Raw genomic sequence first — 24,584 nt, 5'->3', positions numbered from 1 at the left:
TTAAACATGCTTAGTTAACGCATTTTGTAAATATGGTCAACTTGAATTCGTTACAGTATGAAGAATACTTTATACTTTTTACTTTAAGACATTTTCCCACATGCTTTGACGCGGTATCAAATTTTTTTGATTAATGTAATATCTATCTATGGTAACGTAATATTTATGGCGAAATTAGCCTATATGTCAAGTTGTTGTTTTTAAAACTGTATTTAGAAACACGAAATATGCTTTTTTGGATTTTAAACAAAGGTGAATCACATGTTCAGAGATGACCTGCGAAAAATACTTATTTTTTAAACATTGACACAAAAGCTAGGATTTTTTTCATATTTACGCAACATCATTCGCATCACTAGAAATTTAGATAATTAAGGTTTTGTTGTTAAATCAACTTTTTAGCAATGCCTGTGATAACAAATTATGTTTTTGGTAAAATATTTAGGTTTTTTAAACCAGTCGAAACTGCGAATTGGCGAAAGTTTATTTTACAGTCTGACTAAAGATTGCTAATTAGACTTTCCATGAGCACAAAATAAGTAAATATATGTATATCCAGGTATTTTCGTGAGGTAACTTTTAACGTTAGACATGTTTATACAATTTATAGTCTTTTAACAATGAAGCTCATCAGGTTATTTAAATTAAAAATTTTGTTATTTCTGAGAACTCGTCTAAGGTTTTTTTATGTCCAATTTAATGTAGGCTCTTATGTTTGACAAGATGTAAATCATTTAAGGTTAGTTATGGCTGGGGCATCTCTTTTAAATAATATTTACTCATTTTTATGGTATTGTGTAGTCTAATTACCATACAAGAACGACAAAAAAGACCTAATAAATTTGAACGTGTATAATTCATGTATTTTTTAAACAAAACTTTGAAGTAGTTCATTTATGCTATTTCGCGCGCAAAATTAAATTACTACTTGTGACTACTGATTTTTTTTTCGGAGGGGACCTTCCAAGAATTTAGGATTTTAAACAAATATTATTTTTTTAAACAAAAAACAAAACAATATCTTTAAAGGTGCTTAAAGTTACTTGTCTGTATAATCCGTTTTAATATGTTGGTTTGTAATGGTAATTGGTATTTTCTTAACCGATAAAAACACAACATGCGATAACAAAACTAGTATGCGATTTGAATATAGTTTATTGTCGGTTATAAGTCTTATTGAAGTAATAAAAATTAGTTGCGTAAAAGCTATTCTGCTACAGAAAAGGCGTAGCGACCACACCAGCACTTAAAAATGTATTTTATAATAATTCGTTTGTTTTTACAAAGAAATTCAGTTTTAACATAACAATTTTAAATTAAATAATCTGTTAACAATTATATTAATGGGATCAATCACAAATACAGAGTGCCATGTTGAAATTAGTGCAAGAATGTTATGAAATTAGCATGTACGATAAATTAGAGTTGAAATATTGTTAATTAGCTTTGATTTCCGAAGAATCGGTTTGCTTGATTTGGACGTTATGTTTGTGGATGCCATGGTTTTTAAATAACCAACCGTGAATGATTTCAAGTGTTTCTTTTGTGGCTTTAACAGCTTCAGCAACCATTATTGTTGCTGCAGATCCTTCGATAAGGACTCCGGTTACACCAGTTGCTTCGAGGGTTAGACCTATAGCTGTAATTCCAACTAAAAAAAGGAAGGGTTAAGTTTGGAAAATATATTACTCTAATATGTCATTTTTTTAACGTTTTGGTTAAGCTAACTAGTTTTATTTGTCAAATGGTTTATTGATCAATTATTTGTTAAGAATGATAATTTTAATAATTATTAGTACGTTTTAAAAATAGGACTTAAAAATATTGGAACTTTTTAAAGAAACAATCGTTAGTTCATTTTTTTGAACCGTTGTAAGTGTGATTGTTTCCGATTGCGAAATCAGAACCGTCGTTATGGTGATATTTCTCAAAAATATTTTGCCCCACCCACCTTCTATTAGCCAATCAACATAGTCTGTTTATGGTCCTTGTGATACTGTTAGTTTGCTGTTTTATATTAACATTTGATCACATTCAATAGGAAATGTAGGTGTTTTGCCCAAATATTTTTTCTTTTAAAAACTTTACACTTGGAAATTTGGTGTTGCCGTGTATTTTGAATACCTTACAACCGTTGTTAAGATAAACATTTATGGTTTGTTGTCTGGAAAAAAATTATGAATTCATCTCTTGTTTTAACCACCTAAGACATTACATTATTGGCCAACAATTATAAACTTGCCTATTAGGAAATTGCTTCAACTCCATTTAGGCAATTATAATATATACTATTTAATAAAAAATAAAGGTTTTTTTTTGGTTAAGCCATACTTTTATTATGTAAGCTCAATGCTTTTTTAAAATGTTAAATTCTTTAACTATACAAAATCTAAATTTCTTTGCAAGCTTTTTTGGGATTTAAATTTGAGGTGGTTGCAAAAAAGCTTTTTTATTTAACTGTACTTTTTCGGTTTAAATGTTTTTTTAAATATATATCTGAGAACACCATAAAGCTTGTTTTAACCGGATTTACTTTTATTAAAAGATTTGTACAAGATTATGATGTAAGATTGTAATGTAAGTTGGCAAAAAAATCATAAAATATACAAACGATTTAAAATTGTTTTTTAAACATGGTTGACTGTTTTTATATACAACTGGCTGTTTAATTTTTTATAGTTTAACGGATGTTTTAGTTGCGATCGCGATTGTCTGATCTAAATCCAAGTACAGGTCCATTTCCAGCAGAACATACCATAAGAAGTCCTACTCCCGCTGCCATGGCGAGAATACCTACGGCATTTGCGGCTAATCGAACGCCGTCAACCGCAATTTCGGCTACAACATCTTTAAAATATTTTAGTACTTTTGTTAAATTAATTTATGCCTTATTAATTTTTTTTATTTAAGAAATTAACTTACCAAAATTACTTCTATCTTCATTACCCATGTTTCGTTAACGGCTTGGACGTTTGAATTTACAGAAAAATAAAAATTTTAAATAAAAAAAAACCGTAGCTGTATTTATACCAGAAGCTGAACTTTTTTTAATATGTTTTCTAGACAAGGATGAAATACAATTAAGAGTCCCTTTTTCTTTGGCGTATTGTTTATTAAATCTCTCGATTTCTTGCATGATATGAAAACTTTTTTTTCTTCTAGCAATCCTTATAAAAAATTCAAAAAAACAGATATTAAATATTAAATAATTGGCAAAGCGCATTCGCTCAAACAAAAAATAAGAAAAAAACTATAAAAAATTATTTTGCAAATTGATTAAATTTATTAGAAAATCTAACCAAATAAACTTCTACTTATATATAAAATTAAATTTTTTTTTAACTTAGACATTTGTTAGCTTAATGTGCTTTTTTGATTTTTACCCATACTAGGTTAATAAGGTTTGCAATTGAATGCACCAGCTAAAATTTTTACGTTTTTTTTAATGACATTGTAAAAGTGTTGCTAAAGACATTCAATTCTTGAGATATCACAAAAGGAATTTATTTATGCAAAAAAATAAATATTTGGGTTTAAATACATCAAAAACTAAAAGGGTTAATTTAAATAGAAAAGATTTAAATACAACATATTTTTATGTAATTATTCGAGTTTAATCATTTTTATAAGACTATGTTGCAAATTTCACATTTAAAAATAGTTTTATTAAATTTTATTGAAATCCGTGTCTGTTTTATTCCAGGTGTTTTCTATTTGAGTAAATTTCAACGAATCGTATTCCTTACGTTTAATTTTTATATCCGTTCCATTTCAATCTTCTTTATTAGATTTTGTTTCACATAAATCCGTTCTATTGTTTTGTTTCGTTGTATTCGAAATCTAATCCAACTATCTTTTTATGTGGTAGAAACCGTTGCTAGTAGTTTCTTGTTTAAAATTTAATTAAAAAAGGAACCTGAACAATAAAAATCTAGTTTGTTCATGCCGTGATTTTCTGTTGTCTAGAATATGGCGGTGTCTAGCCAATTGCCAACGCACGTACGTACAATGATGTATGATATTTCTGCATTTCCTAGCACGTGGCATCAGTTTTCATGTCAAGTTATTGTTTTAAACTTTATTTAGAACCACGGACTATGGTCTATAGAATTTTAAACAATAAGGGGATCTCATATTTTGACCACACTTGTGAAAAATATTTATTCTCTAAACAACACAAAAGCTGGGATTTTATTTTATTTTTACGCAACATCATTCTTATAACTTAAAGTTTAGGTTTTGTAAAACTAACTTTTAGGCTATGTCTATGATAAATATATTCTGAATGTTTTGTTGAAAAATAACGCACAGTTTTTTTTACAAACTGGTTTAATATCACGACAATATAAACAAAACTTTACCAATTACAACAAACATTTACACATAATGACTAAAGTTAATTATATGTATATACCAAATTACGAAAAATTTGTTTTAATGTAACAAAATATTTGAGTAAATTCCAACGAATCCTATTCCTTACTTTCATTTTTATATCCGTTCCATTTCAATCTTCTAAATTAGATTTTGTTTCACATAAATCCGTTTTATTATTTTGTTTCATTGTATTCGAAATTTAATGCGACCACCTTTTATAGCAAGGAGGAAAGTTTTATTGTTGTAATTTAGAAAACTTTAAAAAAAAGGCGAATTGCGTTTAATTATCAAATTTTTTTTAAAGTGTTCTTTACTTTGTCGTAACTTTGTTATTGGCTACAAACACAAGCAGTGACGCACAATGATGTATGATATTTCTGCATTTGCTAGCACGTGGCATCAGTTTTCATGTCAAGTCATTGTTTTAAACTTTATTTAGAACCACGAAAGATGTCTTATAGAATTTTAAACAATGGATGAATTTCATTTTCCGACCACACTTGTGAAAAATATTTAATCTCTTAACATTAACACAAAAGCTGAAAAAAAAAAAATTTATATGAAATAAAGACACATAAAAGCAAAAGCAACAACTGAGTAATTATTAACAAAACAAGTATTAAGTTAGCTATTTTAAATAAAGTACTATAGCCAATCAACGAAGCCTTTGACCTTGCTGTTTTGAATTTAGTTTTGCTGTCTTATATCCCAACTCAACCCCATTTAACAAAAAAAAAATTGGAATTATAAACCAAAACTTGTACGTTTTTGTTAACAAAATTTGCCTTTAAAATTATTATTTTAAAAACTGTTATTGGGTAATTCTTTGTAACTTTATCTCTTACTTAAAAAACAACTAAAAGGTATGAAAATTTTGTTATGTTGTATTTTGACTACCTCATCCGTAGTTAAGGCATATCTTTGTGGGAAATGGAATTTGAAACTTCAAAAATGTAATTACGTTCTTACTGAGGTTAAAAGGTTATTGTTAATTAATGAAATACAATCATGCTTCTTTTGTTTTACGTCAGACATTGCCAACTATTGAAATTGACTTAAAAAGATTTTATTTTATTTTTACGCAACATCAGTCGCAATCATTTTCCATATCTAGGTTTTATTTAGGTTTTATTAAATTTTATTATTTAGGTTTATTATTTTTATTATTTAGGTTTAGGTTTTATTAAACTAACTTTAAGGTCATGCTATGTCCCTGGTAAATCAATTGTTGGTAGACTATTTACGTTTATTAACCAGTAGACAGTATAAATTAACAAAAGTTTGTTCTACAACTGAATTAAATACACCAGCAACATAATAAAACTTTACACAATTACAAAATACATTTCGATTTAATAACGGTGGTTATAGGATTACGAATAATTTATTTTAATATGAAAAAAAACTTGTAATATTTTAATTAACCAACTTGTTAGGTATTTTTTTCCGCCCCCCCCCCCCAGCAATTGACATGTAGCGTGATCATGTAATGTTATTCCGTAAAATTTGTTATATTGACTTGTTATAAATTGTATTAAATCGCTTAGTCATAAACAAATTTTTTAAAGTCTAGCAATATTTTGGCTAAAAATGTATGTTGGCTCGGAGGTCGCGGTTGGATTTTAATTTGGCGAAATTTGGAACGTTTACTTCCCGCTGTTAAAAAATTGGTCAAAATAACCGACTAAACATAATAAAGTGGGGACGAAGTGACTTACATGCTAAAGTAACTGGCGGAACGAAGTGACTGCTATATTTTGTACTATTTGTTTTTTAGTAGTCGTAAAAATAACCCCTTTTAAGAAATTTGGTTTGACTTTAACATTAATTAACACTTTAAAAATTTGCTTCTTAAATTTTTGCTAATTAATATATCACTTATTTGATGATTGATTTATTTGAAAATATTCACAAGCTTATTCCAAAAAATTAACTTTAACTTCTGTTTAATTAAAATATATTTACAATGACGTCACTACAGTTAATGTCACATTATAAAAGATAATCAAAATTAGAAAATGTCGTCATAATATTATTAAAATCCTAATTAAAACCGTGTTCAAAAAATCAAAAAAAATTAACAATTTAGATCAAAGATTGGGAAATTTATAAATTTGTGACGTCATGTGGGTATGACGTAGAGATGACGTCACGTAGTTATCCGTAGCGTTCGTACTTGCTAACGTAGATATGGAAAATGATTTTGCTGATCGTGGCTGGTTCGTAAGAATAGCGGACTCGGTCGCTCATTGTGACGTCAATGGTGTAGTTGCGCGGCCCCACCAAGCGGCTGCGGGCAATGATTTCAGCGTAACCAGAATTGGGGTAGCGTTCGTAAATTCGAAACGGCCTTTAAAAAAGGGTTAAAATTAGTGTGGTATACAGGTCATGGGAATTAACTACAAATGGAAAGATTTTAGGTTTAAACCACGCTATAAGCTCTCGAATCTGTAGTTTACGACTAGCTTAAACACACCATAAGGTTTCGGGTTCAAGCCCAACCAGAGCTACACCATTTGCTCTTGAACCCGTAGTTTGCGGATAGCTCAAACACACCATAAGGTTTCGGGTTCAAGCCCAACCAGAGCTACACTATTTGCTCTTGAACCCGTAGGTTACGGATAGCTTAAACACACCAGAAGGTTTTGGGGTAAAGCCGCACCAGTGCCACACTATTCGCCCTTGAACCCGTAGTTTACGGATAGCTTAAACACACCAGAAGGTTTCGGGTTCAAGCCGCACCAGTGCCACACTATTCGCCCTTGAGCTCGACGTTTAAAGATAGCTCAAACAAGTCACAACAACACTGTTACAGATAAAAATATAAACCTATTCTCTTATAGGGATATAAAAAATAACAACGCGACTAAAATTAAAAAAAAAATTGATATAATTTGAAATTGTAAATATTATAATATTACTGCGATTTTCATAATAATCTTTTCAACATTTAAAAGACCTATATTAAATAAACTTTTAAATTTTGATATAAAACAACTTTCTTACTTATAATAAGATCCCGGTTGTCCAATGTAGAAGCTGTAATCATGATTGCTTTGGCGCTCATATGTGATGTAACCGACCTTTGAATCTTGTTTAGCAGTGGCGTATAAGGCAAAATAGTTGGTTGAGATTGATTTCGGTTGGCCCGACACTTCGGGAGTAAGAGTTGTGCATGGCCTGTGACATAAAATGTTTATGACTTCTATGTTTGATTTGATTTTTGGCGAAAAAAGTTTACTAGATTAACCATTTATTTTAACAGGTCAAAATAAGTTATACTGACTTGAACTTAAGACTGGGTTAGGGTAATATCACGAGGTCAATGATATCTTAAACTTGTACAACTTCGACCTGGGTTGGGGTAATATCATGAGGTCAATGATATCTTAAACTTGTACAACTTGAGACTGGGTTGGGGTAATATCATGAGGTCAATAATATCTTAAACTTGTACAACTTGGAACTGGATTGGGGTAATATCATGAGGTCAACGATATCTTAAACTTGTACAACTTGGGACTGGGTTGGGGTTATATCATGAGGTCAATAATATCTTAAACTTGTACAACTTGGGACTGGGTTGGGGTAATATTATGAGGTCAATGATATCTTAAACTTGTACAACTTGAGACTGGGTTGGGGTAATATCATGAGGTCAATAATATCTTAAACTTGTACAACTTGAGACTGGGTTGGGGTAATATCATGAGGTCAATAATATCTTAAACTTGTACAACTTGGAACTGGATTGGGGTAATATCATGAGGTCAACGATATCTTAAACTTGTACAACTTGGGACTGGGTTGGGGTTATATCATGAGGTCAATAATATCTTAAACTTGTACAACTTGGGACTGGGTTGGGGTAATATTATGAGGTCAATGATATCTTAAACTTGTACAACTTGAGACTGGGTTGGGGTAATATCATGAGGTCAATAATATCCTAAACTTGTACAATTTTTGTTTTAGTGGAAAGAATAAAGGAATAAGCTTGCCATACCCAAAGTCGTCTGTTTCGTTTCCTATAGCTCTGACGTAGCCATCTGGACAAGGTTCTGGTTCAATGCACAAGTGACCTCCGTACAGGTTCAAACATTTATCCACACTTGGACACGTGTCACTTACTTTACATTCATCAATATCTGTGACGTCACAAAAAGTACGTTATTCGGGAAATTATTAAGAGCAAGTAGTTTTTGAAAATGTCTAGTCACAGTTGTTCAGTTAAATTTGTTACTCACCGATGCAAATTTTTGTAGAGTTCGGTTTGAACTCAAAACCAGGAGGACACTCGCAGTTATATTCACCCAAAGTGTTAGTGCAAATATGGGAGCAAAGTTTCACGCGGGGAAAAGCACATTCGTCGATATCTAGAACAAAAAATAGCAAGTAAGGTAGGTTCAAAGGGCTATAGCTTGTCTGTGCATGATCTTTTTTATAACTATAAACACATTTTTTGTGGCACTAAACATTAAATAAGGTAAGAAATTGGGTTTTATTTCAAAAACGCACGATAATGTTTTAATCTTAGGACTAAATGTATATCACTCTTCTTAGTCAGTAGCTTGTCCTACAATCCGAATTTCAACTGCCTTAATTAGTAGGCTTTTAAGTTGGACATGCACATAAAATCTAGTAAATTTTGGTATATAATATAGATGCCTAAGCAGTGTTGCCTAAGCAGAGACTATTTTGTTGTATTATGGTTACTAGTTTAAAGTAACTGTTTTTGTTATACATACCTTGACACGATCCATAGGCTGATTTTCGGTAACCTTCGTTACAAGAACAAACGTAAGAACCTTGCGTGTTTCGACAAACTTGCTCACAGTTGTTGTCGTCTTCGTCTTCACATTCGTCTATGTCTGTAATTCGGTAAAATTTCATCAATATAAGATGGCGGACTATAAAGTTTAATCATTTTGTAACTTATGTTAGGTTTGGTCTGGGTAAAGTCGGCGCAGAAGTAATTTTAAACTAAAATTGTTTTATTATATGTCTAGTTGTTACTTTTATTAGTTTAAAAATGAAAAGGGACGTTAAAATTTATTTTAATATGTCATAGAAAACCGTGAACTTGGGTATGTTTACTTTAAACAATTCGGACAATTAACAAACCAATAATTATGTATCTATTTATTGTCGGGTTATATATTTAGTTATTATTTTTACGGATTTAAGAAGGATAAATGTCGGTTAGAAGTTAACTGTGATATGTAAACGAAAGAGTTCAACCCAGGTATATAAACCTAATTTAGCTTTATATTAACAAACCAACTTTTAAGGGTTTACTTTATAAAAAAAGCGAATAATAAAAAGGTGTTTTAAGGGTTTAATTGTGACGTAAAATATTTTTACACACAACTTACCCACGCAACGATACCCTCTCGCTGCCCCAGTCATGTTCTGTTTCGCATACCCCGATCTACACCCACCGCTGTTGTCATAGCGACTACTGGGGTAATATCGGGGTCGGTACTGTGTTTGGGTTTGTTGGTAATATGTATTTGGAAAAGTGGGGGTTCGAAGGGGAACTGTGATTGTACGAATGCACCTAGATGATGAAAAAAGGTTAAATTTGCGGCAAAAACTGTTAAAATAGTTTTAAGTATTTGTATAAAAAGCCAAGTTTTAGCCAAATTGTAATATTTTTTACTCTTTTTTAGCAGTTGTAGCATTCTTTAGGGCCATAATATTATAAGTTACCCAAGTCTTGAAGTAATTTATTTTAATATATGATTATCAGTTAGTTTATTTAATTAAAAAAATAGATATACGCTTGAAATTTTACTTAAATTTTCCGTCTTTGAATTTGCAGTTATAGCCACTAGGACAAGAGTATTGAAGACAGTTCGAGACTTGACCTGTTATTCGTAAATACCAATTAATTGTGGTTTACCCTTTTAGTTAGTAAGAAAGTAAAATAGCAAATTCTTACCCTTAGTTTAATAGAAAAATAATTTAAAGCGTTAGATTTAAAAATGATCTTAAATTAATTTTTACTAGTTGGTCGGTAGGTTCTGCCATTGACTTGTGTGCTAGGATAATAACGTCGTATTGTTCTACCGGTTTCTATCGGAGCCGGGCGCGAGTAGTGGTGTGTGTGTCCGCTAGACGTCGCTGCATGACCGACTATAACATCGTCGTCATCGCTAGCTTCGCTTCGACGGAGACTCAAACCCAGGGCCTGTCTCCGTTGCTCGAGCATACGTGCTAGTTTCTAAAATTTTAAATATATTATTACTGGTAAAGCCTAAGTTACGTTGTTTGCAATAACGACGTATGGCCTCCGAAATTTTATAATATGTAATACAAGGCAATTCATATTCTAAGGCTAATTTTTTGGCTTTCAAAATAAAAACAAAAATGCTGTTTGTGGTGTGTAGGTAAAATTAACATTTTGTTTATTCTAAAAACGTTATTAAATTAAAAAAATTAAACATAAATTTTTTTCACCCTCTCATTTTCTTTTTGCAATCTTTTTTGATATTCGTGCCAAGCACATCCCTGAATTAGCCCCACTATGGTAACAATAAGAAACAATGCAAGCCATTGTTTTGTCATAATTAATTAATCGTTTTATATCGAGGTTTTGTGATATGCGCAAATGCGCCAACTTTGAACCTAAAATCAAAAAAATTAAAATAAATTTTACTTATTAATTAATTTGTGTTTGTAGACACTTTCTGTATATTAATTATTTTTATTCTTGTGGCTTAATTAATTAAATTAATTAATTGTTATTCCATGTAGGCTCTTTTCCTCTGCGGACGTATTTGATTTAAAAAAGGAAATTTTCAATTTTTTACTAATTTTTATTAAAATATAATCTTAAATAATAATAATATGTTTTTTGTTTAGGAAAACTTTTGTAAAAAATGTGATAAGGCTATTATAACTAAATTTAAAAGCATGCTTTCTTTACGACTGTTTTTTTAATTTTTGACAAAATTTGGTTTATAACTTTAATTTATTTAACTTTCTGAAGTTCAACTTATAAGTATCATTTAACTTATGTTTTAAGTTTTCTTTTTATAACTTTTGGTTAACCTTTTTATTAGTAAAAAATACGTGAATCTTGCATTTAATCCCGCCAACTAAACTTGTTAACTTCTACTAACAACTTTAACATAGTTCTCCAAACACTACCTCTATTCATCTAATAAAGTTTCACCGTATATCAATAACTAATATAGATTAAACTTCTGTTAACATGATATTCTGACATCAATTTCCAAGCGTTTTACTTGACCTAATTTATTGTGGTTTAAACCGAATGCTTGCAGAAAATGTAAAACAATACTAGTATTCTCCTTTTTTTAACTAAAATTTGACTAACTGGGTTATCTAATTTTTTCTTAAAAAATCTTCTTACGATATTGTCTACAGTTTTTAGTCTAATTTTTAGCATAACCCAACCTTGGCAAATTGATCTTTTTAGTATGTTTTAACCTTGCTTTGGCAACGTAGGCTTGGACCAAATAACGCCCTTGAAATTGCGCAATTTCTGCTGCATTAAAACCAAATACAGATGTAGTTAGGTCTGGTTTTTATATGCAAACGGTGGGAAATAAAATTTTAAATCGAATACAATTTTATTTTTTCCGTTTAAGAATATTTTAAACCTATTTTAAAAAGCTTTAATCTGTACTGTGGTTCGGCAATTATAATGTATTAAAAATGAATTATTTTGTTATTTGCAAAATTACCCTTTACTTTCTTGGGAAAATTTGTTTTCTTCGCTGGCAAAGTTGTTGAGGAAATTATTAAGTGAAGTGAAAATAATTTAAATTGCTTTTCTAACCTTATAAAGTGTTGTACTGCGTTATTAGCTTGAATTGTATAAGGCCGTGACAGCTTGTGTGAGAATAAAATGGCATTAAAAATTCGAGTTTTGAAATTGCTGAAATAGCATTAACATATAGGCTTGCGTCATTACTAATTTTGGATTTTATAATACAAAAACCTTATGCATTTGTTAAGTTTTTTTAAATAATAAATTTAAACTCTTTTAACAAGATTTTTTATTAAAAATGTTTGCAGTTAAGTTTTAAATTATTAATTTGTTTAACACACACTCTAATTCTGTCAAAATTGTACTTTACTTTAAAATGTTTTATTCAGTTTTTGAGGATAAATTAATGCAAAATAATGACGTAATAATACCACGGGTCACTGATTACAAATGTAAATCTGAAGACAACCACGTTTTTTGCAAAAGTTGGGATTAATTTAAAATAAAAACGATTTTTAAGCTTTTTGGCATTGAATAAGCATTAAAAAAACAATGTCTACATACGATAAACAACACAATTTATTTATTTTATATGTGCAGTTGTAAAAAAATTATCGAAATTAAGCAACAGACTGTTTTTCCTGAATTAAACATTTTTCTATGTAGACTCTGTTTTCATTTATTTTAAAAATGACTTTACAAGCTGATTTATCAACAAATGAAACTGTGTTTCAATTTAGTGATGATCTATTCGAACAATCAGAAAACGAAGATGTAGAAAAAATAAACAAAAAACTAAAACGAACGAAAATCCAGCAACAATTTGCGCCTACAAATCATTTTCCATTGTGGTTCGTGGATGATAGTGACATCACAGATGCTCAAACTTTAAAATATCAAGCCGATTTCTTGTACTACAAAAAGGATTTTTCGAAAGCGATAAAAGTTTACGAAAAATGTGCAAAAAATGTTTCTGAATCGAATAAAACACTGGCAAAGGATGTTGAAGAATCAATTATCTGGTGTTATTTAAAACTTAGAGATGAAAAGAAGGCAAAAGAACTGTTTCAGAGCTTTCATAAAAATCTGGTAAGTTCTTAAACACTAGTAATCTAACTAAGTTATAGCTGTAGGTATGCAACTATTTTAAAACAATTATTTTAAAACAATTATTTTGTTGGTGCTAAAAGTAATAAGAAAGTTATATTTTACTTTGATTGTAAAAGAAAATTATTCTGTGATAATTAAGGCAAGGCACATGATTTAATTGTCTGCTTTATTTTTATTAAATTACTATCTAATAGCTCTTTGGTCGGCATTTTAATTGTAGTAATATGGTTGCAACTTTTAATTAATATTTGCCCCCAATAATTTACCCGAGCACTACAAATGGCACTGTAATTTATATTGTAGGCCTATAAATTTGACATAAGTATATATGTGTATATTGTTTATTAAGTTTCATTCTATATAGATTCGTTCTTTTATTATTTTGACATTTTAATTAACAGATCGAAACTAGCACTACAGCTGAGCAGACCACACCATCCATCTTTTTGTCCAATCAAATTGCTCAACAATTCGGGTCCAATACTGAAATTCAAAACTCTTTAAAAGAATTTATTTTGGTTCATCCCAGCTGTGCTGAATTATGGTTCAAGTTAGCTCAAACATATTGTCATGACAACCACAAGGAGGTGAAGAAGGCGATGTTTTGTTGCGTGCGCTCTGATTGGTTGGCACAGTGTTTTGTGCGATCGTCTGCGTCTTTTTCAGAAGTGAAATATTCAGAACTTCGTGGGAGGATAAAAGTTTTTATGCAAGATTTAAAAACTAAATTAAATCTTTCTGAAGAGCATTTTGTCAAGGTAATTACTTTTAATTAATAATTAGTCTTAGGGTTATGTTGTAGCTAAGTGGATGATATTTATTTATGTCTAATTTATAAGTCTAAAAAATAAAAAAAACACTGTGGTATGTAGGTAAATTATCACTGGCAAATATTAGTTGTGAGTTGAACCATAATATGGCAATTAAAAGGCAAACGACAGGTTTTTGAAAATAAGGAATACAAAAAGATTTTTATAAAAGTAAAACGAAAATTTGTTGAAAAAATAGTTGCCATCTTTTTTTGCAGATTGTGCAAGGCTATTACAAAACAATAAATAATTGGTTTCTCATTTTTTATTAATGAAAATTTGTTGTTATTTTAAGATGACAACTACACAACGAACTGATGAAGAAAAATTAGCGAATTGTAGCATCGAAATCTTTGATGATTTGGTCTTTTCATCCTTAACACAATAATATTTATTATTGCAGTTTTTATGATTTTATATCTTTTTATTTTGTAAGTTTATTTTCTAATTTGTATTTTGAAACCAAGTTTTAGTGTGCAAAACTGATACATTTATAGTTTATTGTTACAAAAATAATTTATTTATTCAATGCTTGACTCCTAACTTGTAAAAAAAACAACTTATTCTGGTTTTGTTTGCAGAAACTGCAGAAAAAAAGGCTAAAACCGATGTTACCTTAAACCAAAACAAATAAAGACTTAAACTTGTGCCTCAGGCTGAAAACAATGACGTTAAAACAAACCATTTATACCGCATCCGTTGGTGTTAAGGCTCTGATTATGACCTCATAATAATACCTGGAAAAAAGGGTTTTGGCCGGAAGCAAAATTTAATAAATAGTCAGATTTTATTAAAAACTTTTTATTTTAAAGTTGGCATCAATACTAGTTGTAGGTAAGCAATATTTAAAGTTTATGTTATTATTATTAAATATAGTAAGCTATATATATATATAAAATATAGGCATTTATATTTGATTTTTATGTATTGTTTAAACTTGCGTCGTTTTTTAAACTTACTAATACATCATGGTTTAATATAGTGTTAAGTATTTAAACCTTGATATATTTTATATTTAAATAAAATTGCTTGTTGAATAGCCTAGTTATAAATTTGTTTTAAAACTTGTTTTTTATAGATTTTTTGAACATTAAACTTCATAAACATCAAGTATGTGGAGTTTTACTTTTCTCGTTGCAACACTTTTTCTCTTTACTCCTGGACATTGTTTTGTTCAACTTAGTTTCTCACAACTTCAGGATCTTCTTGGATTTGGGGATGCACCCACTAATTTCGGGGACTTTTTTCCGGGGCAGATAGCATCAAGGGGTTTTACCTCTGATCAAGGTAAGTGGTTGTTTTTGTGATGTCATAAGTGAAAATTAAGGAAAATATTATTTAAATAAATGCTAATAAAATTTAAAATTCTGTGCTAAAAAATGAAGTATGTTGCTCTAATATTGATATAAAAGAATTAAAATCTGGCTAAAAACCGTTATGATTCCTTTATAAGACATACATGATGGTTATTAATAAGATTTAACTTTTAAAAAGTGTATATATAAAAATTCTTATTCAAAAATGAATACAGGCTAAAAAGATTAATATGTAACTGAAGGTCTCATTATTTTTCGATTTAAAACAAATAAGGCCAAGGGCATTATGACATCACAATGCCACTGTTGTATTCCTTATATTCGCGGAAACCCTGGTTTTGTGTTCTGCCCCCAAGGAAAATTAAACATTGTGCTTTATTGTAACATCATTGCCTCAAGCAATGTGGTTTTCGGTGCTTTGCACAATGTTCTATGAGGTTATTAATAACCACCACTTATGTTTATCTTATAATGGGTTTTAGCCAGATTCCGATCAAGTTTATTTTACCTGTCAATCATTACCATTCTCATTTAAAATATAACATATCCTTTCAGTAGTCAGGATAACATCATTTATGATCTAGTCTCGAGTTCACTTTGGCAGTTTGGTATATTATTAATGTTAATTGCCCAATACTTCAGCTCTAATTGGTTTTAGACACTGCAGAAGTTCCAACCGTTTACGTTGCCTTACTCAAGGGCGCTACATCATGAGAGCAGTGAGAATCGAATTTAGATCTTTATGTAGTGAAGCCAAGTTTTCTAACTACTATAGGCTACCCCACTGTCAAGATTATAGTACTATCCTAGTAGTACACTTTACCATTACTTTACCAATTCTAACTACTATACCCCACTGTTAAGATTATACTTCCATTCTAGTACACTTTACCAACACGTATTTCACTTACAGAGAATTATTCCTTCACTGAGTGGAGTAACTACACAGAGTGCACAGTTGCTTGTGGCGGTGGCTTCCGTGAGCGTGAACGAAATTGTACGGACAGCAACAACAACCAAGTTCCCGTGTCAAAATGCTCGAGCGCGAGTGAAAACTCACCACTAGATGTCCTCAGAAGGTACTTGAAAGGAGAGAATTATGATACAGAGTTGGAGAGGGATCCATGTAATGCTGAAGAATGCAGTGAGAATTTTTTCCTAATTTTTTTGTAGCTGATGTTTACTCAAGTTAACTTTTTTTAAACTTTAAAAAATTGAAGTTTAAAACTTTAATTAAAAATATTTTTGGGTCTGTAATAAGCCTGATTCAACAGCTTATGACCGCATTATAATGTATAGCTAACAAATTCGCATACAACCCAGTGACGTCACAAAGGCTTTGCAGCCAAAGTTCAATACATTGAATCAGGCTTATTACAGACACAAAAATATTTTTAATCACAGATTTAAACTTAGTACATTTCAAAAAAACTGACCTTATTTTTCTGTTGAGTTCCCCTTTAATGCTTTAGTATAGTATACATATTCATTTTATTAATATGCCTTTATAATTTTTTTGTAGGCCCTTAATCTTTTTTTTTATGGAGTCAACAAAACTATTAAACATGTTTTTTTTACCACATAAAAACCAACTAAATTTCTTTTCTTTTGTTTTTTTTTAGTTTTATCAGCTTGGGCAGATTGGAGTGAATGTGATAAAGTTTGTGGTGGTGGAAAACAATATACAATCAGATCTTGTTTAAATTCCTTGGTCGGGGATCAAACCTGCAATTTCCAGGAGCACAAAGTTAGAGATTGTAACAACAACCCATGCTGTAAGTTTATATTTGTAAATTTATAGTAATACAGGCAGTGTTGTGTAGTAGTCAGTACACTTGTCTTCACTACATGAGGTCGTGGGTTCGATTCTCACTGCTCTCATGCTGTAGCGCCCTTGAGTAAGACGCTATAAACAGTATGAACTCCTGCTAAGCCAGCACTTAATCAGCAGTATAATTATCAGGCAATTATAATTTATAATACTCTAAACTACCAAAGTCAACTCAAGACTAGGTCGGGGTAACAAATGTTGCTTTATGTTTAGGTCATGAGTGCGACTTTTTCACATCGAGGATAAATAGGTTTAAAAGAAATTTTAAAATTTGTACAAGTAAAAAATATTGTTAATGTTATCTTATCTGTTAATATTATTTATAACAATGGTACAATTATGACATCACAGTTCGAATGTCAGATTGGTCTGAATACTCAGATTGTACTCGAGATTGTGGTGCAGGAGCTCAAGAGAGAACTCGAAGCTGTGAGCCTAACTTGGAGTACAATCATCCTGAGTGGCAACGTTTAAGTGCAGTTCAGCATTTGGCTCCTCAGTATTATTTATTGTAAGTATTTCAGTTTTGTTCAATTCATTTTAAATGGCTTTAAATTAACTATAACCGACAGCGTGGTGTAGTTGTAAGAACTCTTGCTACACCACACATGAGGTCAGGGGTTCAATCCCCACTGATCTCATGCTGTAGCGCCCTTGAGTAAGGCGCTCGACGGTATAAACTCCTGCCGAGCCAGCACTTAATCAGCAGCATAATTATCGGGCAATTATAATCTATAATATTCCAAACTGCCAAAGTCAACTCGAGACTGGGTTGGAGTTATTCTCTACTTGTATTAATCTGTACTTAAGTCATAACATACCAGCCCAGTCTTGAGTTATATCTTATTTTAAGCTAGTCAATAGCCCTTCTTATGGTCTGCATCTTAATTGTTGTAATATAGTTGCAACTCTCAACTATTATTTGCCTGCAATAACTTACCCACGCACCACAAATGACAGTTTTTTAATTTGTTGGCTTCTAAATTGGATATACATATCATCAACAAAACTTTATTTCATATCGTTTATCCTTTGTTTATTTTTTCATGTCAACAGTGCCAACTTGAACAGCCACACCCAAGAATTCCAATATTTGAAATCATTTCAAGCAGAATGTGGAAACAGGAAAACAAGGGAACAAAGGAAATGTAATATTGGACCATGCCCTAGTAAGTAAAAAATTCCTTCTTCAGTATGCCTGTTTTCTACAGCAAGTAGACATAGAATAACAATCCTTTCTTAAATCTATTTTTACGATTAACCCACTGTTGTAGTGGTTAGAACTTAAGACTTTATAACATGATGTTTTTGGTTTGATTTCCACTGCTCTCATGTTGTAGCGCCATTTATTAAGTAGCGTTTAACTGCCAAAGTCAACTTAAGACTGGGTTGGGATAACTTATGTTACTCTATGTATAGGCTGTAGTTGATGGATGCTACCCAAGACTGAATGGGACAACAAATGTTACTCTATGTTTAGGCCATAAAATTGACCCTTCTACATCAAGGATAAAAAAAATACAAAAATTCTTGTTTGTCAAATTAAAATATAGATATATTGACTGATGCAAACTTGAAAAACCACTTAATTTAACTTGATTGTTTTTGCACTTAGCTTGCCCAAACAACCAGGCTTATTTCCACTGCAAACCATGTTTAAGAAGATGTGAACGTGAAACAGACTTAAACATCAACACCATATTTACCAGCTTGTTCCAAATTGAGAACTTGTATTCCTATGCTACTGGTTGTAATGGGGTATGTGAAAGTGGGTGTGCTTGTCCTTTTGCAAGAAGTTATTATGGGTCGGATGGAGGCTGTTATATGTAAGTATAGCACGTATATCATTGTTTTTTATGTTAGTATAGCATCAAATGCTGCATGTTATATGTGAGTATATTAACTGCTATATGGTATGAGATGTCTTCTTTAAATAAAAATTTTGCTAATGCCTTTTTCTTCTTTTCAAAGCTTACTTACAGCATGTGATCACTCATTACTCCTTAATAAACTAATCTTCTGCCCAAACCATTAATATAGGTTCTGTTGCTGCCATCAGTAGCAACTAATCTGATCTAAGTTATATAAAATCATTTTTACATAAATAAAAAGATTTTGGTTTAGTGTGGTATAAACCTATTGACATAACACTTATTTCATGACATTGGTTTTAATTTTAAAGCCAATTTTTGGGCTGTTTAGTAGAAACATATTACTAATACTGATACTGGTTTATAGCCCGTCTTATCATCTGCATTTTAATTGTTGTAATATAGTTGCAACTCTCAACTAATACCTGCACACCACAAGCGGTAGTTTAATTGATTTTGTAGGCCTATAAATTGAACATACATATATATATAATCCAGTGGGCTTTATATAATCCAGTGGGCGAAGTTTTTATTAACTTTAATATTATTATGGATTAAAATTGATTAAATGAAATTTTTCTTTTTAGAGCCAATATATTCTGCCCCATTAACCAAATCACTAACTTTGAGGAGGAGGGAATATTCGGTCGATCGTTTCAATCCAGTGTTCTCCCCCCAACTGTCACCCCCCACGCCACCCCAACTATCTACAATGTCACCAATGAGGATACAGAGCCCACTATGCCCCCTGTTGTTGAAGACAATGAGGAGAACAATGAAAACAACAATGAGAAAGAGGATAAATACTTACAAACCAAACCTCCTTGTGAATTTGATATTTTAATCGCCACAAGTTTAGGGGAAACTCATTGTGGTAGGAAAACAGTTTTTAATTTTTTTTTTGTAATTTAGACATGTTTTTAATTTAAACCATAGCTTATATTATTTATCACTTTTTTACTTTAATAATTTAACTAATTAGGCTATATAATTTAAAGGGTTGTGGTAAAAATATGTTTTATATGAGTATTTATTCAATTAAGCATTTTTTATATTCAAAATTATAGCTGATACTTTTAATACCATGATTACACTAGTCTACTATAGTAATTTAACTAGTTTATCAAAAAAGGTTGTGCTACAAAATACCTTTTCTTATTTTTTTTGTTCCTAAGCTTAAAGTAATAACTTATTTATATAAATTTGCTATTTATATGTGCTTGGTTAACTTAAATTTGTCTTATTTTTTAATAAAGTTGACTATTTATCTTTTAGAATGTAATGGAAATGTAGAAATTGTCCCCTGTTCAGAAGGTGCTGACTCTACTTGCCCAATTTTTTGCAGGCCCATTGGTCGGTAAGTATTTTTTCCAGTAGGTTCTGGGTTCAAACCCCAGTACAGGCACTTTTAATTTTAATAGAAATTGGTAGAAATTTAACAAATTAATAAATAATTTTTTTTAGTTATATAGATTTTTGATACAAATTTTGATACAAATTTTGATACAAAGATTTTCTGATACAAAACCAGATGGTTTATTTTGAGAATACTCATCCCGACTCGTCTTATATAATACGACGCCTAAACTAATATAAAAAGGATCTTACTAACATAGAATATCTGTAAGCAATAAACAAAACTCATAGACTATTTTTGTTTTTGGTTTCTTTATATAATTTTAGTTGTTAAAAAATTTTTGAGTTTAGTCAGTTTGGTTAAATAGATAAATCTAGTTTGGAATCTGTAGTTGTTTATGTGATTTTTTTTGTAGAATGTGTTCTTGGATGGATTTTTAAGTTGTTTATTTTAGATTTTTTAAGTTAAAACTTGTCCCTAGTTGGCGTTAGCGAGCCTTAGTTTTAAAGCGTCGTTTTATGTAATCTAAACCAATATTTAACAGAAATTAAAAAAGGACAAAGTGAATAATATCTAATACAGTAACATACAATTAACGTAAAAAACATATTTATCTTAAAACTTAATTAACTTTTACTGTAAGTTATTAGATATATAATCATTTCATCTGTTTTAAATATTAAAAAAAGTTATATTACAACTCTATGTATTAAAATTTGAAATTAAAGATAACGTACCTTTTAGGCATTTTAAGTTGTGACATTGTATAAACAATACTTAGGAAATGGTGTTAGGTTAATCATGGTCATAAAAAGCTTTAATTTGTGTGTCATGTAAGCTTATAAAACATTCTACAATGGTGTTTACACTTCTGTTTATACAAAAACTATTTACCTTTTGATATAGACAGATTAAATAAGTACACAAATTCATTTACCTTCAAACATATGTATAAAATTCATCTATGTTTAACATTAAACAGTCTAATAGTAAAAAAACTTTGTTTATTTTTTAAATATTGGGACAAGGTATTTACACTTCCAATGTTTTTACAATGTCGGGTTGTTGACACAATTTTTTGTCCAAATAGGTCTAGTTTACTAACTTAAAATATTTATTCTTAAATATTTTGATCTGTTTGAATGTAAACTGTAGTAGACTTAGGTAAACGTTATTAACTTCATTTTATTGATAACTAAACAGCATTTAAATCGTGTTTATTTTCTTAATTTATTGTCAAATTTTGAGGATTTAACTTGTATTCTCTTAGGTATATACTTATAGTTACTCACAATAGGTTTATTATTTAATTTGTTTATTACGAAACAGTTATTGCGCATAGATAATTAAAATAGAATTACAATGTACAAAAATAATAAAACGACAATTTAAAAGTCCTTTGAATTTAGAAAAGAGAATTAATTTGAGTAGTAATTATATGAAGATAGTTTAACCATAATATCACAACTAAAATATCAGTAACAAATATAACACAATTTAAACTAAATAAAAATTAAAAGTTTAATAATTCCTCCTACACAAATGAATTACTTCACAATAGGCACAATAAGAGTTTACCTTTTAGTAATAGCAGGCACAATAAGTAGTTACCATGAAGCACAAAGTTTTTACCCAAATAGTAGGAGGGTTAAAGTAGAAAAATTAATTGTTTTATATGAATTTAAACATACAATCTTGTTTCAGGGTTGTTTTTCATCTCTATGGGGACCTGAAATAGAACAGAACAGATACATTACACTAAATATTATCTAGTTTCTTATGCTTGTTTTTGGTACTTTTAATTTAATAATATTGCAAACAATCTGGTATTTAGTTAAAGTTAATTGAAACTAGTTTCTGTTTAAAATTAAATGTAAATTGCAATCTCTCTGATTGCTTATATGTAGGCATGTAAAAACATTTATTGTACAACATTAAAGGCGGTTTGGTGTTTTTTTTTACATAAGGTACTGGATTCGATCCAAACTGCTCTCATGCTGAAGCTGAAGCGCTCTTGAGTAAGGCGCTATAAACGGTATGAGCTCCTGCTAAGCCAACACTTAATCAGCAGCTTAATTATTGGGTAATTATACTCTATAATATCTCAAACTACCACAGGCAACTCGAGACTGGGTCGGAGTAACTGATGTTACTTTATGTTTAAGTCGCGCATTCGACCTTCCCATATCGAGGATAAAGATATATACAAAAAAAAAGTTAAAATACGGAAAAAGATTGCCCTACCTGATTTACGAAGCGTGAACTTGAGAAGCTTGATGTTGCTGCGGTATTCCTCCGTTCTGATAGTAACCCCCTTCGGCGATCTGTGGGGCTCGTTGTTCCACCGCGCGTGACATCGGCATCAATTGTTGGTGCGATTGTGACGTCATTGCGCCGGGCGTGGCTGCCTGCATCACGTGATGCGTGATCTCACTTACGTTTGCGTCACTCGTTACAGGAGCTGGTGACGTAGATGGTTGCATAATCTGGTGCCCGTGAAGTGGGGTGTATTGGGGTATCGCCCCAGGTGGGGGCAACATACCTGGGGCCTGGTGGGTTGCTATGGGGTAATATTGCTGCATCTGTAAAGCTTCTTGATACGCTCTCATTTCTTTATTCTGGGGGTCAGTGACGTTCATCAAACTGTTGATGGAAAATGGGTGATGCGGGGTAAAAGAATGGGGGTCACTCTTAATCGGGGGCATCATGTGTGACGTCATCATCTCGGCACTACTTCCGGCCATCATCCCGGGGAAAGAGGGCGCCATGAAGGTTTGGTGGGCTGGGTAACCGTACATTACTTGTGGGTTAGGTGGCGCAATTAAAGACGATGGAATAGCGGAAAGGACAGCTGTTGTATCGGAAGAAGACTGCGCGGAAGTGGAACTATTTTCTTGCTGCTGCTGCTGTTGCTGCGCGGAGTTATCCACCGACTCAAGAGTATGCAGAGATTCATCCGCGCCCGGCGCTGGCACACCTGCTGCTGCGACCGCTGCTTCTAGAAGCATCGGTTTTGTATCAACTTCGTTGTCCAAATTTTGCTGATGTTCCATATTTTCACCAATCTCATCTTCATCACCTCTTGCCTCATCTTGTGCTGCTTTCATTGCCGCTTTTTTCTCACATTTAAATCTCTTTTGTCGTCTCAAATAGCATCCGTTTTCGAACATATTCCCTGCGTCTGGATGAAGACTCCAGTACGAACCTTTGCCTGGCTTGTCTGGTGATCTTGGCACTTTAACAAAACAATCGTTAAACGAGAGGCTATGACGTATTGAGTTTTGCCAGCGCTGCTGGTTAGCTCTGTAGAAGGGAAAGAGGTCCATGATCCACTGATAAACCTCACTTAACGTCATCATCTTATGCTGTGACGATTGAATTGCCATTGTGATTAAACTGATGTAGCTGTAGGGTGGTTTCGCGTGAGTGTAAGTTCTTCTATAAGCTGACTTATCTAAAGGTCTATGCCCCATGGCACCTGGGACGATCGACATATTTGGGGAAATTCCCATCCCGGGGCTCATAGCTGGGTAAGGTGACGACATACCCACGTGACTGTTCATCTGCTGGGTGAAGTGTTGGACGTTGGTGGGGTTAGTTAGCGCTGAACCGAACGGCTGGGCCATCTGACTGGTTATTGTCCCACTGGGGTTGCTAGTATAAGCTGGGTTCTGAAATGAGGTGGCTAACGGGGGTGCAAAGCTGCTCGGGTAACCCACTGCTGGGTACCTTGCTGTAGGGGCTGGCAACATCTCGCTACTCACTGCTGGGGGGGCGCTAAACATTTTCTAAGCTCCCTACTTCGACTGGGTTCGAAACAGAATAAAAAATCGAAGAACCGACGAGCTGGGAAAGTCGACGCGCTCCGAGTAAACACGACGCGTTTTAAAAGCACACACGCGCCGAACGTTGTGAAGATAACCTGGTTAGTCTTGCAAAGTGTGTGTGCCCGCTCGACCGCCGTGTCGTAATTCTTTAATATTTAACTTTACCGAGTCCCCTGGTCGGTGTAGCTTGCCTGTTTCAATTCGTATATGGGCGGCAAACACGAACGAACAGAATCAGTTAATGTTTAATAATGTTCTTCAGCTTATGGTACCGGTCTGGTCCTAAGTATGAAGGCTTGGCGATATTTTTTCTTGTTAAAATTTCACGATTTTATAACGCGTCAT

The 24,584-nt window shown here is 31.8% G+C and overlaps 4 protein-coding genes and 1 long non-coding RNA gene across 8 annotated transcripts; 2 read left to right on the top strand and 3 right to left on the bottom strand.

The window, feature by feature from the left end:
• Window positions 1-1,169: 1,169 nt before the first annotated feature.
• Window positions 1,170-4,866, bottom strand: LOC145755020 (uncharacterized). Of its 4 annotated transcripts, none has more exons than XR_014284175.1 (3): window positions 3,747-4,866; window positions 2,923-3,167; window positions 1,170-1,651 (listed from the first exon to the last, which is right to left on the bottom strand). It is a non-coding gene; the product is annotated as an uncharacterized LOC145755020 (long non-coding RNA). The 4 variants fall into 4 exon arrangements; XR_014284176.1 differs by having other exon boundaries at window positions 4,484-4,866; XR_014284178.1 differs by lacking the exon at window positions 1,170-1,651 and adding an exon at window positions 2,515-2,847 and having other exon boundaries at window positions 2,923-3,916; window positions 4,484-4,866.
• Window positions 4,867-6,242: 1,376 nt separating this feature from the next.
• On the bottom strand, window positions 6,243-11,003 carry LOC145755022 (fibulin-7-like). The gene is made up of 9 exons (XM_082571219.1): window positions 10,840-11,003; window positions 10,387-10,603; window positions 10,175-10,247; window positions 9,753-9,937; window positions 9,126-9,248; window positions 8,625-8,753; window positions 8,384-8,525; window positions 7,384-7,557; window positions 6,243-6,727 (listed from the first exon to the last, which is right to left on the bottom strand). Exons 1-9 carry the CDS (start codon window positions 10,945-10,947, stop codon window positions 6,535-6,537), a joined length of 1,344 nt encoding a protein of 447 aa, XP_082427345.1. The 5' UTR covers window positions 10,948-11,003; the 3' UTR covers window positions 6,243-6,534.
• A 1,805-nt stretch (window positions 11,004-12,808) lies between these two features.
• On the top strand, window positions 12,809-14,751 carry LOC145755270 (uncharacterized). Its single transcript, XM_082571495.1, has 4 exons — window positions 12,809-13,207; window positions 13,630-13,986; window positions 14,333-14,468; window positions 14,619-14,751. The coding sequence occupies exons 1-3, from the start codon at window positions 12,809-12,811 to the stop codon at window positions 14,423-14,425; spliced, it is 849 nt and encodes a 282-aa protein (XP_082427621.1). The 3' UTR covers window positions 14,426-14,468; window positions 14,619-14,751.
• LOC145755178 (uncharacterized) lies at window positions 14,747-20,700 on the top strand. The gene is made up of 10 exons (XM_082571405.1): window positions 14,747-14,871; window positions 15,116-15,324; window positions 16,267-16,497; window positions 16,976-17,128; window positions 17,536-17,695; window positions 18,241-18,353; window positions 18,800-19,010; window positions 19,643-19,929; window positions 20,331-20,412; window positions 20,520-20,700. Exons 2-10 carry the CDS (start codon window positions 15,150-15,152, stop codon window positions 20,533-20,535), a joined length of 1,428 nt encoding a protein of 475 aa, XP_082427531.1. The 5' UTR covers window positions 14,747-14,871; window positions 15,116-15,149; the 3' UTR covers window positions 20,536-20,700.
• A 1,961-nt stretch (window positions 20,701-22,661) lies between these two features.
• Window positions 22,662-24,197, bottom strand: LOC145755269 (forkhead box protein A1-A-like). The gene has a single exon (XM_082571494.1). It carries the CDS (start codon window positions 24,195-24,197, stop codon window positions 22,662-22,664), a length of 1,536 nt encoding a protein of 511 aa, XP_082427620.1.
• Between the last annotated feature and the right edge of the window lie 387 nt (window positions 24,198-24,584).

This window comes from Corella eumyota, chromosome 6 (genome assembly GCF_963082875.1).
Source record: "Corella eumyota chromosome 6, kaCorEumy4.1, whole genome shotgun sequence".
Taxonomy (NCBI): Eukaryota; Metazoa; Chordata; class Ascidiacea; order Phlebobranchia; family Corellidae; genus Corella; species Corella eumyota.
This window is presented reverse-complemented; position numbering and strand designations above follow the sequence as displayed.